Genomic DNA, 18,274 nt, shown 5'->3' with positions numbered 1-18,274 from the left:
AGCAGGAAGGAAATAGAGAAGAAAAGTAGAGAGGACATAAACAGAACGACCACTAGCTAGGAGCCAGCACTTACACACTGAAGAATATGTAATTTTTTGTCAATATCTCTGCTCTTAGACATCACAATCATCCCAGCGGAAACTGAGTTGCTAACAAATGTGTGGTTGTTATGTGGGTGTGTATTAATTTATATAGGGTGGATATGAAAGCCAGATGGTTGACTCTTTTGAATTAAACTATTTTCCCATTCTATCATCAAACCTGTCTTAAGACCTAACAGGTACAAGATGAGGAACAAGAATGAGAAAAAATACGTTCTCTGAGATCTTAGATCTAGTCCTGCAGAGGAGATGACAAACATTTTTGGTAACATTTAACAAAAGGGTGAATGGAAGGCAACACATAATTAATCATCAAACAAATATTGACAAACTATTAAGTGATATATGAGTTTAAATAGGGGGAAAAAATCAGTGAGATCTGATTTTTGTAGAAATAGCTCTATCTACCCTACCATGTTTTTCATATTTTTAAGGCACATTTATTTATTCTCTTCTCTGTGAACACACCTAAAAAAGAAATACCACTCTATAACAAGAATCAACTTCAAGTCGGTCACTAATATTTCTGACACTTCATATACACCTTTTGGGTTTGAAAGAAGTTTTGTTGGAAATAGGACTATTTGGGGTATTTTAAATGCACGATGTCAGATGATCTTATATGGTAGCATAAGTTCACCACAACACTATGTTAATCAAAATATGTTTACTGTTCAGCAACAAACAACATTAACTCACTTGAATGAGATTACCTGTCACAAATACTGTGTTAAAGCTAACTTTCACGTGGGTTTGAATACATTACCACTTCCATGAAGAAAGTAAGACTACATGCATACAGTTTAAAACTTTAGGTCAAAATAAGCATTTATTTTTTTAACTTTATAAGTTTTAAAATATTTTTCCTAAAACTATCTGAAATAGTCTTTCCCTCAGCTGTCTAAAAATCTTTAGGTGTACTCAGTGTAGTTTTTGAATGTCAAAGAAATGTACTTGACTCATTTAATAATATTCCTTTTTGCACTATTCTCAGAATGTTTAGTCCAGCTTTTCTGAAACCTTTATGTTGCCAATGCCTCTTGACTTTCACAAGTTATTTACTTGTGAAATGGCTAAGAAGTTTTTGTTTGTTTCATAAGGGCTGTTTGAGGGTGGGAGATGTGTAGATATGAAGAGTTATTTATCCCTTTGTACCCATGAAAAACTAAGACCTTTGGGAGTCTTACTTTATAGTCTATAAAAGGTACAAATGATAGCTTCAGAGATCGCCCTAAGGCTGTATTCAAGCCAAGGATGGAACCCAAGGACAAATTTGGTTTGGGTTTTCTGATCGACGTCATCGTTTTATAACACTCCATTCCTTTGCCCCCTATCAGATGACTCTGTAAGCATGCCCAGTGTGGTAAGTGAACAAGAAGCTTACCTCTTGAGTGCTATCGGAAGGAGGCGGTTCTCCAGCCACGTCTCTAGCACGTCTGCACCTCAGGCCGAGGTGGGCATGTTACCCAGCCAAAGGTAAAGAGCCACGGATATCTTACATTCTGCATTTGGGGGCAAAGCTAGCAATGCTGAAAATTTACTTTTATTAGTCTTAAAAGGCCAAAAGAGAAGCAGACAATCATGTTTTTATGTAGATCATTCAACAAAGGACATTTTAACCAAAGTCATGCAGGCAACAGTTTGCAGAGTTTTCTAAGCCAGACCAGTAGAATGCTGGGACGCATGCATTGTTTCAACTTAAAAATTCTCTAGAAATAGATACGTGATATCTTTTTTTCTGGTCATCAAATGACATTTTCGTATTTCACATATATCATTAGCTAAGCTAATGAGTACCTGGCAAGCATAGAAGACGAGCTTGATACATGTGGTACAGTTTAGACTTTGGTAGGTCATTAGTATTTAGTTGGAGGTAGTGATGCTTAACCAAACAGAACAGGACCTATGCCAACATGTGTAACCTTGGGCAGGTCATTTAACAAGGGTCAACAATGCTCTTGTCTGTGAAATAAAGAAGTTGGCTAAAGTGGTCTTCACGGTACCTTCTCTATCTATAGTTTTATGATTCCATGACTAACCACTTTAAGACATTTTCTTTATGTGTTCTCTGCCCTCTAAGAATATACACGAAACATTCCAAGATACATATATCAAGTACAGAAAATTATGTGATGTAAAAGTCAAAACATTATCTATTTCAGAACCAGTGATATTTTCACTTCAGGAACTGAATTCTTTCAAAGCATTGGCCTTATGTGTTTTTGGCTAGTTTGTTGTTTATTTTTAATACTACAGGTTCATTGTTATAACTCATACATGGAAAATAATACAAACCAGAGCACATTCTAATGTTTAGATAAAATCAGTTTATATGCAGGAATAATTACCCTGTGCCCAAATCCTTTAGCAAATAGTTCATGAACTTTACAGATGGAAAAAAAAAAAATTGTGAATTGAAGCCTAACTTGGGAGAATATCAAAAAATAGGGGCAAATGATAAAAGATGATTAATAAGGAAATTGCATACTTGTCAAGAAAGCAATGTTTTATGTACTGGTTGGTTATTACAAAAATTAATAATATATAAGGGTTAGTATCATTATAAAAGATTATGTACCTTCCTTTTGGTAATTTACCTTTAAAAAGGAAGTCTTACAAGTAAAATGTGCGAAAAAAAATTAGATCTAAACTATAAAATGTCCAAAAAAGGGGGTGCCTGGATGGCTCAGTCGGTTAAATGTTCAACTCTTCATCTCAGTTCAGGTCTTGATCTCAGGGTTTTGAGTTCAAGCCCACATTGGGCTCTGTGCTGGGCGTGAAACCTACTTTATAAATAAATAAATAAATACATACATACATACATACATACATACATAAAATGTCCAAAAAGAAAAGATAATATTGGTAACTATCAATTCACTTTTAATTGCTAGCAATGTGCAAGGTTCTATCAAGGACAAGAGAAAACTATCCAGTAATTTATTTAAAAGTTTTATTTACATTAGGGAACTATAGGAATTTAACATAGAGAGTTTCTTGGTTATTTATCTAAACTAACAAGACCATCCATTCCCTTTGTACGTATTCATTAAGAGGGTAATTTGTTTCAAGGGTGAAAATTTGTTCTCTTGTGGATATATGGGAAATCTGGAAAAATCATACAGTTAAACCCTTTGGCTTGAGTCATATTTTGGAAGGCTAGTGAAGGTAGTAAAGTCTATGTGTATTAAGAAAAAGGAGCCTCTTCCTGGAGACAGAGGCTATTTCTACAGTGTACAATCAGCTCATGGGTGCTTAGCTCAATGGTAGCTAGGTACTAAAGGAGAGAGAGAGAGAGAAAGAAAGAGAGAAAGAAAGAAAGAAAGAAAGAAAGCAAGCATGATACAGTTTCTGTTCACAAAACCCGCAATCAGCTGCACCCAAATAAATCAATAAACTAATCATTCTCTCACCAACCTGACAAGTGTTTTTCCTTTGGCATTTAGAATTCAGTCACTAGAGGAGGACTAAGGCGGTAAATGAGAGTTCCATGTGAATATTCCAGGGTTATCTTCCTTCCATTTGTTTACTTGCATTTTCATTGCAAAATTAGCAAGGGAAGTTGAGTTCTTTCTTTGCTTTTCTTAATGGCATCAGTTCCAAGAGTTTGGTTGTGGCAGTCATGGTAAGTGGTTTTTGTGTGATAATGTCACACCACACAAGAAAGAAGCAGGTTCCTGATCAATGAAGACTCATGTACATAGTAAGACAGGTTAAAAGTAATACCCATCCAACTAAATGGTTACCAAAGGAATTATAATCTCATCTTCTACAGATTCATTCTGCAATGCATTTCAGAGCTCATGTGTCCCTTTGGAGCTCATTTTAAGTCCCAGTGCTTAACCAATAAACAGATCACTCCTCTGAGAGTCGCAACCACCCAAAGTCCCTCCTCCCCCATTGCCTCGAGTCCTGTCTTGACAAACCCAGCACAAGGTGAAATGGTTACCTGTCTCCTTTTCCTTCCTTGTTCTGTTAAATTTATTTATTTATTTTTGGCTCTTGGAAGCAGAAAATTGCATGCCTTTTTTTCTTTTTCTTTTATTTGTTTGCATTTTCTTTCCCTAAATGCTTCATCTCCCTACCCCTCCTGCAGTGAACCTAATGTCCTCGATGACTCCCAGGGCCTGGCCGCCGAGGGCAGCCTCTCTAGGTACAGTGTCAATGCTACCTGTCTATTGGTGTCTGTGCTGGGAAACTAAGCTGTTCCCTGTCTCCTCTGTCTCTCTGTCTCTCTGTCTCCTCTCGCCCCCGTCTTGATATCTATTTCCATTTCTTACCCTTTGTTGCTCATGAACACACGAGCCTGGAAGTCAAAGGTGTAGCCTCCTTCATTTTCAGCTTCAGAGCTTAATCACGAATGGCCTAAAAAGCTTACTTAAAATAAAAAAAAAAAATCTCTGGAGTTCTTTCAGGGGCTTGTCCCATGGACGTCTAAAGTTTGATATGCTAAATGTTAATTTTATCCCACCGAATCATTCCCTCCCACACTGATATCCCTTGAGAACTGTTTTTCACAAGCCTTTTAATACAACTCCCCATCATCAAGCAGCCCCTTATTAAATGTAGCCAGGTCTTTTAGCTAATAGCATGGATGGTAAGAAGACAAACAATGCTGCTATGATAGACGTAGCAATGTCAATACAATTTCTATAATTCCCTCTCTTCGATGCATGCTATGTGGCAAGCTATTATAGTAGCTTGTTCAAACAGCACATAAAAAGAATGTCCCAGCACAAAGATGACTCCCAAACTTGCCATGAAATATCAGACACAAACATTTCTTGGTAAGTAAGAAAAGTCTTTTGATGCAAACAACAAAATGCCTTGGCTATTGGTTTAAAGCATCAGAAAGGGGGACTGCACCTTTAACACTCAGATAAACCACGTCACACATCCCTAATCTTGTGCTGTTGATTCACACCTCTCAACTAATCCTCATTAGGGGTAATGCTTCTTGTTCATTCTAAGAGTTCCTTAGTTCCATCTCAAGAGAAAACATTCCCTTCCAGGTCTGCATTATATAGTGAGTACAATACAACGTGTTTATTGCTTTATCACAAAGATGAGGAAATGTTGAGAGGCCGTTCCTGTGAAAGGGTGTTTTTGTTTTCTTTGCATCTTGTTCAGATTTCACATTTTCTTTAGCAACTGAAAATGGGAAATTTAGTCCATCATCGGGTGTATCATTTTTTTTACTAGACCCATAATTCATGACATTCATTTGTGTTTGCGAGCCCTTGCCTTGACAGATCAGTCTCTTATTGGTGGTAAATGTGGAAGTGCTGCAGCGTGTGCAGACTTAATCCCATTATCAAGAGCTTTGGGGATGAGGAAGAACAAGACGGTCTCAAGACGGTTTCCTCTCATTGTTCACCGTGTTTGAAAAGATCTGAACCAAGTCTAGCACCACGACCACTACTTTCAAAGAAAGCATTTGTTTGATGCTTAAAATCACACTTGAGACAACAGATCGTTGATTAGGAGATAAGTTCGGTGGCCCACTGAGAATGGAAAGGATTAAATCAGACTTCCATTCCGCCAGGGCTTTTCTAATTAGGCCAAATTCTACTCTTGCCGAGTCAATACTAGCTCAGGTTTGGTGAGAGAAGGCAGGGATTTGAGTTGATTTTTACAAACTCTCCAAAGGATTTAGTCATCTCTAGCAGGTTCAGGATTCAAATTGCTGACTTTGGGGTTATCAGAACCAATCTGGCTTGGGTCCAGTACCAATGGGAATAAAACCCAAAGTTTTTGCTACATGAGACTGAATCAGAGCCAAAGCTATAGCTTTTTATCTACATCTGAATTAGTCAGTCATGTGAGGACTTTGGGGACGGTTTTAGACCAACTGTTGTTGATCTGTGGTTCCTGTAACTGGCATGTTTTTGTTCTGGGTGTTAGCCACCCAGCCTCAGTGGTGGTCATTAAGAACAGAGAAGATGAAGCATTCACTTTGGATTCTAAATAACTCTATTAATGCAGAGGTATTCCACCAGCCAGTAGCACATCCACCTTTGCCATATACACTGCAAATCGTATTTTTTAAACTCCATCACGTCACCAAGTTCTCTTTGGAGGAGAGGAACTTTTGGCATTTACTAAGAGGTGGGTTTATAAAATAGAATAGACACTTATTATATTTGGTTTCCAGGCTTTCTTATTTTTGACATGAAACTTCTTTAGGTTTCAGACTCTTAAGATCCTAAAGAAGCAGTAAGGCATTAACAACGGCAATTATATTTAGCACACACCTGAGCACTCAGGCCCTAAAATACACCCAAAGTAGTCCTAAGGAAAATCTGGCTCCAAAGCTTAAAGGATGCCAGGAAGCATGCCCAAGGGAAAGTAATACAAGCTGCTTCTCCCCCACCCCCCAACGTTTTGGTACTTTCTGGAGATTTGCTTTTGAAAGAGCAATTGTTGTAGGTCAGTGGCACACGTTGGCCTAATGGAAAAATGAGGAAGAGACCAAAAAAAAAAAAAAAAAAAAAAAGGAAGAGATCAGATAACTAAGGTGATCTGATGCATAGGTAGAAAAGAATAAAAACTCTACAGACCTTTTGAAAATTTCTTCCAGGACTTTTTTTCTAACCTGTGCTATCTGCTTTCTTTTAAATACTCATCACGGGAAATATCAGCCTGTTAGAAGTACTACACTATGGAGCAAAGATTCTTTCTCTTGGAAATTAATAAACGGGATAAAATAATATCCCATGAGTGATTCTCTTCTTTTGAGAGTGTTGCTCTTAGAGGCATAGAAACTCACTGTAGATGTTCTCTCTCTGTATCTGCCCCTAAATACACACACTGTGAATCATGTTTTCTCTCCAGAAGAATTAAACATACAGAAGTTATTCAAGCACTTTAGCCTGGATGTGTATACTGGAAAATTAGATTTTGTTTGGACACATTAGAATACTTTTAAAGGCACAGATTAACAGTCAATTATAAATTTTAGAAAAATATTATAATGCTGTTTGATTCTGTAAGGGTAACTTCAATCACAATGAAAAATAAGAACGTGGCTCAAGTTTGAACAAGCCTGGGTGAGACAAAATGAAGATAACCTACTTAGTAGAACCCATGTCTTGATCATCCACATTTTCAAAGTATGAAAACTAGGCAAGTACTCTCCAAGTACTTAGAAAAATATAGAAACCTTTTCATGTAGCTGAGAATGAACAGCTAAGAAAATGTGTGTTGTGATACAGATACGCCCTTTGCCAATGCTATCTCAGTTCTTACTGGCTATCTAAAATCCAGACTATTCTCCCATTTTACTCTTGATTCTAGCCACTAATCTCTAAATTCTGTGGCATTTAAAATACATTTTCTGGATGTTGTTGAGGGGGTTCTGGACAGACCCCATCCAGAATGTGCCAGTGGATTATTTTGAGATGAGGGCACTTGAGACCCCATGGCATCAAGGGAAACTTTTGTCCTTCTTGAACCACACTGCAGAATCTAAATTGGGGGTCTTTCCCAGAATAAGTGTTATTAATAGAGATAAATTTTATCTGAGCAACCCATCTGTATGGCAGAGCAAACATCTAATTACAAATACCTGCTCTTCTTATTGCCCTGGGAAGTACATACTTTCCTCTGGAATCCCAGACCCCAAGCCCCTTCTACTTAGTTCAGAATAACACCTATACCTCATTTTGCCTATCTTTGGAATTCCCATGTCTATGTGGATACCCCATATGTGCACTATTAAATTTGATTTTCTCCTGTTAGTCTGTCTCATGTCAATTTGATTCTTAGTCCAGCCAGAAGGACTTTTAAGTGGACAGAAATTCTTGCTCCCGACACTGTGGAGGCTAAGTAAATTTTAAACAATGCTCTTTTATTGGGAAAGGGAGAAGTAGAATTTGGTCTCCTGTTTGTATCCCTGTTCTCTACAAATGCTTTATAGCTCCTTTGGTGCAGGCTTTATGCATTCCTATCACAAGGCGATCACTCCAGGTAAATGGCTATGCTTTGTGTCTCGTATTCCGCCTCTAGATTTCTCTAACGTATTAAAATTGAAACTAAAAGCATAGGTGAAGGCAATGAAAATACTAATTCATTTTCCTTGTGCTAGTCTCACCTACAGCTTCCACTTGTGAAATATATTAATGTCTCAATCTATACTTTTTTTGTAATTTAGGAAAATGATATGAATTGTTATCACATTTTTGCATATTATATTTTCATTACATTACTGAATATCCCCTTATTCACCTCTCCTTTCTTTTAAGAAGTACCATTTTGGTATATGTCCCACTCAGGAGATGCATACACATTTCTACACTATAATCCAGGCCATCAGGCTGAAACAGGGGAAAAGAGGTCATTTGTGCCAGAATTGTTCTCCTAACATTGTCTAAACTTCGCTAGCTTATAAATTACTTCCTTGCATTTTGAGTAAGGTGTTTTTGTTTTTCATAGACAGTTGAGTCAAAATTCTGCTAAGCCCCAAGTGCATGTACTTCTCTGCAATCCAGATCATTGTATGGTTTGCCATGGTGATGTTTTTCAGTGACTCAGAATACAAAGGATAATTTTAGCTTCAATTTAGAAAGTTTTATTTCCTTTTATCTCTATTGTCTTAACCTATTATTAGTTAACCTCTTCTATAAGTTAACCTATTCTACTGTCAAACAGTAGAAAATCAGCCATTTCTCATTCCCAAGATTAAAATTTACAAGAAACCAGTTTCCTTTGGAGAGGTGCATAGGGCAGACACCTTGGTCTGCTCCAGGTTGGTTTTAGTATTGTACATTCTTATGGTCACAAATCATAAATGCTACATTCTACTAATACAGTACATGACTCAGAGAGAAGCTAAATTGAAACTCCTTTTTCTATGCAACTCCAATTTGGTATAGACCTGAGAGAAAGAAATGTGTTCTGCATAAATTACTTCCATTATTAACTTCTCTGGCTGCTTATTATTAATGTGGCCTAACTGTACACACTTAAGCCAGACTTGGATGTCCCCAGTACCAACATGTTAGCACCACATGTTTAGGGAGAATATAATTTATTAGCTGGGATATACTATTTCCAAGGACATGTTCTGTAATTTCATCTTTGATGTGTACATTCCGCTGATGAAATGCTAGATCATTTACATAGAACAGCTAATTGCTAAAGCTATAAACTTGATTCATTTCTTAGATATAAGCCTCTCTATCCATAGAGAAAATTTTTATGCTTATGATCCTCTCTTGGAATAATCATCATGAAATTACCATTATGCTTTGACATTTAACACTCCCTGAGTAACGTGTATTTTTTTTCTCGTACCATTTTTTTTTTCTCACAATCTCAGATTACTGAATAAAAATGAGACAAGTGGACTGCCTCAATTTCATTTTCTCAGCCCAATTGTTTTCAAGACATTTTATAACCTACTTCCTTTTAGCATTCTAGAAGCAATAAACTCATTACAAATATCAAATGTAAAACAAAGAAGCATGTTCTATACATCCCTTTTCATGTTCAAACCATTTTACATCAACTAACTTCTTTTCTCTACCTTAATGGGAGGTAGGTGGTAAGTATTAACCTCCCTTTTTGGCCAAGGGAACTGAGGTAACATTTAGATGTCAATGAAGAAACCATGCCAAAGAGAGCTTTGCTTGGTATTTGAGAGAAACTTGTTTGTACTTTTGTGCATATGTAATTGAATTCTCTTTCCAATTTAAGACACATGTTAAAATGTATAATTAATAAGGAGATGTCACTTCAAACAGCAACAGAGTCTGGATTGCTTATCAGAATCTATTGCATTGTTCATTTGGATAATTTTCATAGAAAGGTCATATAGGATACAAGGTCATATATGTATAAAAGTAATGTATATTGATCTTTTGAACTTGACATTAAAGAGACAAGAATGTTTAAAAAGCATCTGTTTTGGGGACTCTGGAACTTCGTATTGTGTATCCCAAATGGCCAATTATGATATACTTACATCCTTATTTCATAAAAACTTTGATAAACTCCATTTGGGAATCATTAATTTTCTTCTAGTGGAAATATGAGTAAGACATTTAAAAAATGACAGATATGACTATCAACCATACGATGGTTAACTAGTTGTTAACTTAACAGGGGAAACATCTGATTGTCCATCTTGCCATCAATTTCTCTCCCTGTAACTACAGCTAGATACTTTAGATAGTTCATTTAAAAAAAATGGAAATGAGTGAATATAGTCTTTGTTTTTCCTGGACAGTTGTTGACTAAGGATTCCTCTGTGGAATGTTTTACTCTAAAGTCTATTTGTAGATGACTCTCCTTTTGCAAAGGCAAAGCAGTAATTAACCAAATAAGCACATTGGCATCATCTGTAGGATTACAATGTTCTCTGGGGCACAATACATTTCCTTTTTTCACCCCCCGTTTTCCAGTATAAATACCTATTATACATGCATGCAGAATGAAAATGGATCATGGGCCCATGACAATATTTTCCACCTCACCCGATACTGAAATAGCGACCACTGTCAATAGTCATTTTTGCATATAAAATGCACACATACACAGCAAATTTGGGGGGAGCAGGTGGTTGTTTTATAAACTGTACAATATGTTTGAGTGCAGCTACTCAATATTACTTAATTAAGCTTCTGAGTTCTACTGATAGCTTAATTATTTCGCCGGCCTTTTAAATCTAAAATCTTTTTTTAAAAAACATTTGAATTGTCTACCCATGTGACTATCCATTTACTCAGTGGTCACAGAGACTTCAGGCTGCAAACATGTGTTGAATGTGCCCCTTCACCCAAATGGATTCTGTGTCTGATGTGTTTGATATCTGTCCATCTTATTTTCATTTGAATTGAAATTTTAAAGAAGGTGTTCCCATCCATGTGATAGAGTTGTTTGTGTTTGTTTGTCACCACCTTTTCCCCTCCCCTTGGAAAAAAAAAATTGAGATTAGAATATGACATCTTTAACTTTATGGTGGCTTCCAAACCAGGGGTGTGATCGAACCAATGTTTTGCTCAATGATAGATATGGCATCAGTGACTGAAAACAAAATCTCAATTTTGGCAGCGTGGGGCTGTAAGGCCTCGTTCTCCCTCCCAAACCCTTGAAATCTCCCATCCCAGGGATCCTTTCCCGACCTTCCTTCAAAGATAATGGTATCTTTGAAGTGACTGTTTCATATAAGTGATTTTGGCTACCACCCACCAGAGGATGGTCTTCTGTAGTCTCCGCAGGGTCCACACTAACACTGTTGATGCTCGACAGGGTGGCAAGTGTCCAGAGTGAGCCTGGCCAACAGAACCTCCTCATTCAGCAGCCACTGGGGAGGAAGAGGGGCCTGAGGCAGGTAAGCAGACCCTGAAAGGGCAGGAGAGTGATCCTACGAAATGAAAGCTCTATTTAATTTTTAATGCCCACCTGTATTCAGATCATATATTGCCTTCCCACCTGAAATAAGCTGTACAGAGCAACTTTAAAATGTGGTAAGTACTTGGGCAAGCTGAGAGTTTTAGTTCTATGTTGGCTTTGAATCTTATTAGCAAAGCTGATGACTTAGTAAAGTAAGTAGGCCTATACGTCTGTTCCCTATTCAGAAACCTTCTTTTCCAATCAACCTGACTGAGCAAGGAGGGCTGGTAATAAAGTTGATTTAAGGCCTGTTTCTGTATACAGGCATACACGTACTCATTTCCAGAGTAATGAGTCAGGTTAAAATCAAAATCAAAGTAAAGATCATCTTTACAAATTTCCTTAGGTGGGGTTCCTTTACTTTTTAAATACAAATTTAAATGAGCCTTTGCACTGTTGCTTTGATTGGAGCTTCTCAACATTGATTTGGGTACCAGATGCTTTCTCAGCATCTGAAGTTTTTTCATGAACTTCCCCTTGAGAGTTATGAGCATGTGTTTAACTATGACTTTTAGGTGAGTAGAGGCCAGTTGATAAGCAGTAATTCTGAAATTCCCACATGACTGCTTGAAATTATGTTAATCAACGTCCTTAGGATACGTAAAGAACTTAAAGGGGATGCCAGATTCAAATACGCAATAGTTACATATGCAGAAAGAAGTTTAATTTATCAGCTACAGATAATAAGCATCCACAGAAACCCATAAAGAATACACCATAGTCAGAATCCTCTGAGCACAGAGTTTCCTGCCAGGCAGTCAGACCCTTCTTGCCAGCTTTATTCTGCCTGTTCTCTTTAGCTAAGACGTCCTCTACTATCACGTCAGAAGACCCAGACTGAACCCAAAAACCGCCATGGGGCTCGGCTGTCAACCACCCGCAGGAGCATTCAACCTAAAACGAAGCCATCTGGTGAGGCCTCCTGTGTCCCTTCTGACTGTACCATTGACACATTGATGTCATGCAACCCAGTCGGGAAGGTCTGTAGACCCTGAGCACATGCAGATGAGCATACCTATGGGAACATTCTAGGATAAGGGAAGAAGTCACCCAGAACACTTTAGTGCTTTTTCTTCTTTTCCCTTTTCCTACCTATTCCTACCCTATGAACGTAGGGAAATGGAAGAGTTCAAGGTAAACCATGAATGCTATGAGATTTGACTCTAGAAAGTAGAGGAACTGAGTTTGTATCTTACTAAAGACAATGAAATGATGAATAATAGGGACTTTGAAGTCTTGTTGGTAGTTGTTATGAGTGATAACCAAGTTCCCCTAACCCTCTATGGAAATCTTGTATTAAGCCTTTTATGTAAAAATGATTTTTTTCTACCCAAGTCCTACTCTTTATAGGAAAGAAGGTGAAATCAAAACATGTACCTGATAGTCAAATATGTTCTCATTTATTAATAAGCCAGCAGTGTCTTCATAAAGAAAAGCCAGGAAACAGTGGTCAAAGCTAATTTTTAAGCACTGACAACATATTTTTTTTCCGTATTTACTGCTCTAATTCTGACCTACAGCGGATCAGAAACGTTCTGTGACCTTCATTGAGGCTCAGCCAGAGCCAGCAGCTTCCCCAACAGAAACACTTCCTGCTATAGGCCAGCCACAAGGCTGCAGCCCAGCTCCATCTAGGAAACCAGAAGGAATGGACAAACCAGTCCTCACGTCTTCCCCTGCCATTGTGGTTGCTGATCTTCACAGCCTGTCTCCCAAGCAGGTGAGGGCTCTACGGAAACTGGCAAGGCTTGCTCCCTGCCCACTTATGTCTATGAGCACCATGGATATGCAAATTTATTACATTTAATTTAAGTCTGAGTCTGTAACATTTTGTTACCCAGACAGACAACGGTCCTCTCATCATGAACAAGAAAATCCATATAAAGTATATGGTCAGGAATACAGCTGCTTAAGAAGGAATAAGAGAAACTTTGGTATTCTTTGTTATGAAAAACTTAAGAGAAAATATTTCCCAGCTAAAATAACCATTGAAAACCAATATATAATACCTGGTTGAAAGGTGGTTCAATTTAAAAGGAAAATAAAGTTACCAGTTTAGAAGCCTTAAAAAAGAGAGCCTTCTGTATCCTATGAGATGAGAGGAACTTCCTATTCTGACCTTTTTCCTCATTGTTTTGATATTTTTCTTGTGGTTTTAATTTTTTTTTCTTCTTCCAATGTTTTATAAGTGAATTCCTATAGGTCCCCATGTTCTTCCCAGTGGTATTTAAAGAAGGGGCAATGTCACTACATACATTGTATAGTCATTAACAATTAAAAAGCATTGTAACACCATCCCATCCTATTACCTCACAGTCTACAAACAAGGTAAGAGGGCAAAACAAAACAAAACAAAAAAACCCGCTCATGCTACAGATTAGAAAACAGAGGCTTACAAAGTTGAAAGGGCCCATAGAGGAGCTCACATGTGGCAAATGCTACAACTGGGGACTGGCCGTGTGATTTCTTATCCGGTTTCAGGTAGACAACAATATTTTTGATGCTCTTCCCTGGCACCTATCCTACCTTTCCATGATGTTATGATCTTTTTGGTCACAGAGTGAGACCCTCCCCGCTGAAGAAGGAGAAAAGAAGGAGGACACAGAAGTGCAAGGTGCTACAGCACACAGCCCCCTCTCTACGCAACTCTCAGACCCTGATGAATTCACAGGCCTTGAGACATCCATCCTCCTACAGCACGGAGACACTGTCCTTCACATCAGTGAGGAAAATGGCATGGAGAACCCCCTGCTGTCCAGCCAGTTCACTTTTACGCCCACTGAGCTGGGGGAGACTGATGTAGACCTAGATGAGTCTCATGTTTAATTCGGGATCTTGTAAGAGTAGCAGGTGTAGACAAGATGTGGGAGGGATCGCTTTGCTCAAAGGTGACTACTTTTGCTCAGAAAAGATGAAGACACAGCACTTTACATCCAACGGGTGACACAAATCTCAGTAGATTTTGCTGCTAATGCGCACATTGTTTCATAAACACCTTTAAAAAATCAATGGCTAAGATAATTTGGTTGTGTGAAGACCATAAAAACCAGGGAAGAATAAGAGGAAAGAGCCATTTCACTGCACATTGTTTATGATTCAAAAAGCCTTGAGCAGTTAAAAATATATACTATTATGGAGCTGCTTACCTAGGAATATTAACAAATAATATGTTCTAAAAAGAGAATGCAATTTTTGAGATTACTCACATTATACATCTCATGCAAATGTTTATTTTTATAGTTTCAAAAATATTAAATCAGGTGGCTGTATGTGTAGCAATTTACATAAAAATAATAAGTAAGGAAAATATTAGTTTGAGGAGACTAAATAATAAATAAGCCTGCAGCCACTTTTGCTTTGACCAACAATACAGCCATTTACAAAAAGAAAATACTATTTTTAAAGCTGTGGATTTTTCAATATTTATTTTTCAACCGTCATTTACCTTGCATGTTGTAAATCAAAATGCTAATGCCCTAAGATCGTTCCATTTCATAATCATGTTAGAGAGAAAATATTCTAAAAATTACCACACAATTTTGAATTAAGAACCTGAACAGCCTATACTATAATGAAAACTAAATGTAAATATTCTAGCTGGAAATGTATGGTATTCCTACTTCTAGCCATTACCACATCAATGCCAAGATGAGGAGATATTGGGAAATGTGATTCCAGTATCCTGTGCCTGCCCTCGAGGGTATATTTTTAGATATTGAGGTTATTGTTGTTAGAATTGGTTTGGTAAAATAACTTTTTCTCAGTGTTAACCATATTCTTATGATCCTTTAGACATCTATGTTTATGAGGAGAAATGATAAAGTGAGCAATCTCTTCATAGGCACAGTCGGTTTGTGTACTTTAACCTGAAGTTCAGTTACTTCAAGAAGAGCATAAAACTTAGAAAACTTGTGAGGCCATATCCAGTGTGTTACTGATCCTGTAGTAGGGCTTGGCATCATATAGTTCAAAACTGAATTTCAAAATTTTAACAGTTTACATTAGAAAACTGTTACATAACTACTAAGCATATAAAAACTCATATATGTACGTAAATTGGTGCGTGTATGCACACACGTGTGTGTGTGCATCTTCTAGTCCTCCAACTGAAGTTATAGATTTTGATTACATGGCAGTGAATCGAAAATACATTCTGTATGCTTAAACTTTTAACTACGTTGGCTATGAAAAGTATGTTTATAGAGAGACCTGCTAAACTCACCCAAATCACAAAGGAGGATTATTTTTTGTTGTTAAAATTCCTTATTAAATAGGCATTGCTTATGTTGTGATTTATACTTTCAAATATTATTTGGGGTTTTGTGTCCCATTTCCTAAGAGAATGAAAGACACCTGTGGGTTAAAGATAATGGACAAAATGAAAACTTTCACATCTAAAACTTGAGAAAACAGAGGTGGTAAACGGCCTCTTCAAAATTTTACAAAATTTTCAGATCATTTACTTGATGCTGAATTAATTCTCGAGTGCAGAAATATATGTATAAGGTGGCTTTATGATTCTTTCTAAGCTGATATATTTTGCCTGTTAAAAATTATGCTGCTCAATTAGTGTTAGAGGCCTTACGTTTGGTAATTACAAGTGTCTGGGCTGTATGAGTCTGTATATGTGTGCACTTTGTTCCAGCTTTTTGGTTCTCGATTCAAATTCTCTATGTATAATCGTATCAAATATTTAAAAAGTAAAGGAGTCAAAAAAGACTTGAAAAAATGACAAGAATTCTAAATACCTTTATATATATTTAGAAAGTATTGGGCTGTTTTGAACACGATTATACTGGCATGTCTGCGTTTCAGCCCGACTCCTTCATTCTAGTGGTACGGAAGTCTGTTGGAAACTTTTTAATAAGCTAAGTATTGTACCTTGCAAAAAAGCCTCCACTCTGAAAAACCGGGCCTTACGGAGTGGGAATGTTTTCAGACTGGGACTGCTGAGGTTTTGCAGATGTGTGCATCTGTTCCATTTAAGGTGCCCTTAAATGTGTTGAATGTAATGTGTTGAATGTTTCTGTGTAATTGATAAAGTATTTATATGTATGTGCATAAGATTGTCACAAGATGTATTCTCAGGAGTACTGTTACCTGGAGTTTGAAAGAATAACTATTAAAAAAAAAAACAGTTGGGGAAGATCAGAAAAAAGTTCAAGATAACACGTTTTTGTAATGTTCAAAACATTAGTGAGTATATGACTAAAAATTATTATATATGGTAAATACAGATTGGTAATACTAGATTATTTCTTAAGCTACGATGCTTAATGATATTTATCTTGTTTAAAGAAAAATCAAAACAGGCACCTACTTCCCATGTGTAAAACACTGGACTAAACCAAGAGGTTGCTTCTTCTGAAATTAACTTTGGAAAGACCTTGGAATAAAAATGTATCATCCATGACAGTGGGTGTAGATTTATACCACTCAGATTCAATTAAAGCAGTTCAAATCCTGGATACAGCATTTTCTATAGCAAAACATTTTACTTTCATTTTTCAGTATTTGCTGCTTTTTATAATTCTATTAGATAAGTTATTTGGTTTTTCCAAAAAGGAAACTGAGTTACTGAGTGCATTGGGACAAGTCACTGAGAACCATAGTGGCAAAAGGCATGAATGGGCAGGACAATGGTGGAGAAAAAAATGATGTGGTGTTTGGGGAGAGGGGGTCTGGTTAGGGCTTGTTGGCTAGGCTGGGAACAACTGGCTTGCTATTTCAAGCCTGCAAGAGAACATTAGGCAGGGTGACATCTCCCTTCTTTAGTACCTGTCCCTTTAGTCAATGAAGAACATTCTTCACTCTGCAGCCTAGCTGTAAGACGATATAAGATGAGAATAGGGTGTATATAGGGACCAAGAGGGAAAAAAAGGGTCATAAGTGGAGTTACAGTCCAAAATGCAAACTAAATACCCTTCCTCAAGTTATACAGGATACTTTATTAAGCCTCTGGAATTTGCTGCTATCACACTGAGTCATGCTGTTGCCCTGTGACCTCACACTTCAATTCCATGGCCTTGTCTTGGCAGTGAGTAGAAAGTCCCACTTCCTTGCTTACTTTAGTGGGTCTCAACTGCAGCATTTCAGAAACAAAGTTTGGTTTGACACTCAGGACAATAAAAACAAGGGCAGAATGTATTTGGAAAAGCTTAAGACAAATTTACTTCTATTATTTCAGGATCATTTAGCATTACAGATCAATGTACCTCCATGATATTTTTCAACAGTCACTGTGACTACAGGATGAAAATCCTTTATTAGCCATTTTATAGGTAAAAACAAAAGATTGATTACACAGCCAACTTCCCTTAGATGACTATGAAGTCTGTGATGAATACTGAATGACCAAAGAGCATGGAAAAAATGCATATGAATACTGAAACGTTTATGAAAGATATTTATGAAAGATATTAAGACCTCTGTGTTTGAATATGCACATATAATAAAATAAAGCTAAAAACATTTAAGATGCCTGATCAAGTTTCATTTCTCATTCTCAACATAGGGAATAGGTTAACTCATTCAGAAGTTTTCATTTTGGAACCCTCGGGAGTGCTTTGATGTCTCTTCTCAACCCCCAGTCTCCAGTTCTTCCCTCCAACCCCAGATGAGCTCCGTTTTGCTTAAGCTTTCCACCCCTATCTTTCAAACTAAAGCAGAATGGATATATTGGGAAACAGGTACCCAGGTTTGATTTCTCTGCCCCGATTATGACCTGATGGAATGACCAGATTTCCCAAAAGGAATGTGAAGGAACTGGTTGCCCTCT

General features: G+C 37.3%; 1 protein-coding gene across 3 annotated transcripts in view; it reads left to right on the top strand.

Annotated features, from left to right (window-relative positions):
* The window catches only part of UNC80 (unc-80 homolog, NALCN channel complex subunit), a 224,490-nt gene extending 208,321 nt beyond the window's left edge, over positions 1 to 16,169 (top strand). For 2 of the 3 annotated variants that reach the window (XM_049615005.1, XM_049615006.1), the window contains 6 exons: positions 1,440 to 1,578; positions 4,199 to 4,255; positions 11,353 to 11,434; positions 12,297 to 12,408; positions 13,017 to 13,216; positions 14,056 to 16,169. In XM_049615005.1, the coding sequence (XP_049470962.1) occupies positions 1,440 to 1,578; positions 4,199 to 4,255; positions 11,353 to 11,434; positions 12,297 to 12,408; positions 13,017 to 13,216; positions 14,056 to 14,322 (857 nt within the window). In that variant the 3' untranslated portion in view covers positions 14,323 to 16,169. The remainder of the gene's footprint in view (positions 1 to 1,439; positions 1,579 to 4,198; positions 4,256 to 11,352; positions 11,435 to 12,296; positions 12,409 to 13,016; positions 13,217 to 14,055) is intronic. The other variant, XM_049615007.1, reaches the window with a different exon arrangement.
* The last annotated feature ends 2,105 nt before the right edge of the window (positions 16,170 to 18,274 follow it).

The sequence above is a fragment of the Panthera uncia genome, assembly GCF_023721935.1.
Source record: "Panthera uncia isolate 11264 chromosome C1 unlocalized genomic scaffold, Puncia_PCG_1.0 HiC_scaffold_3, whole genome shotgun sequence".
In the NCBI taxonomy this organism is placed as follows: Eukaryota; Metazoa; Chordata; class Mammalia; order Carnivora; family Felidae; genus Panthera; species Panthera uncia.
Note: the sequence above shows the minus strand (reverse complement) of the source record. Positions and strands in the feature narration are given on the sequence as shown.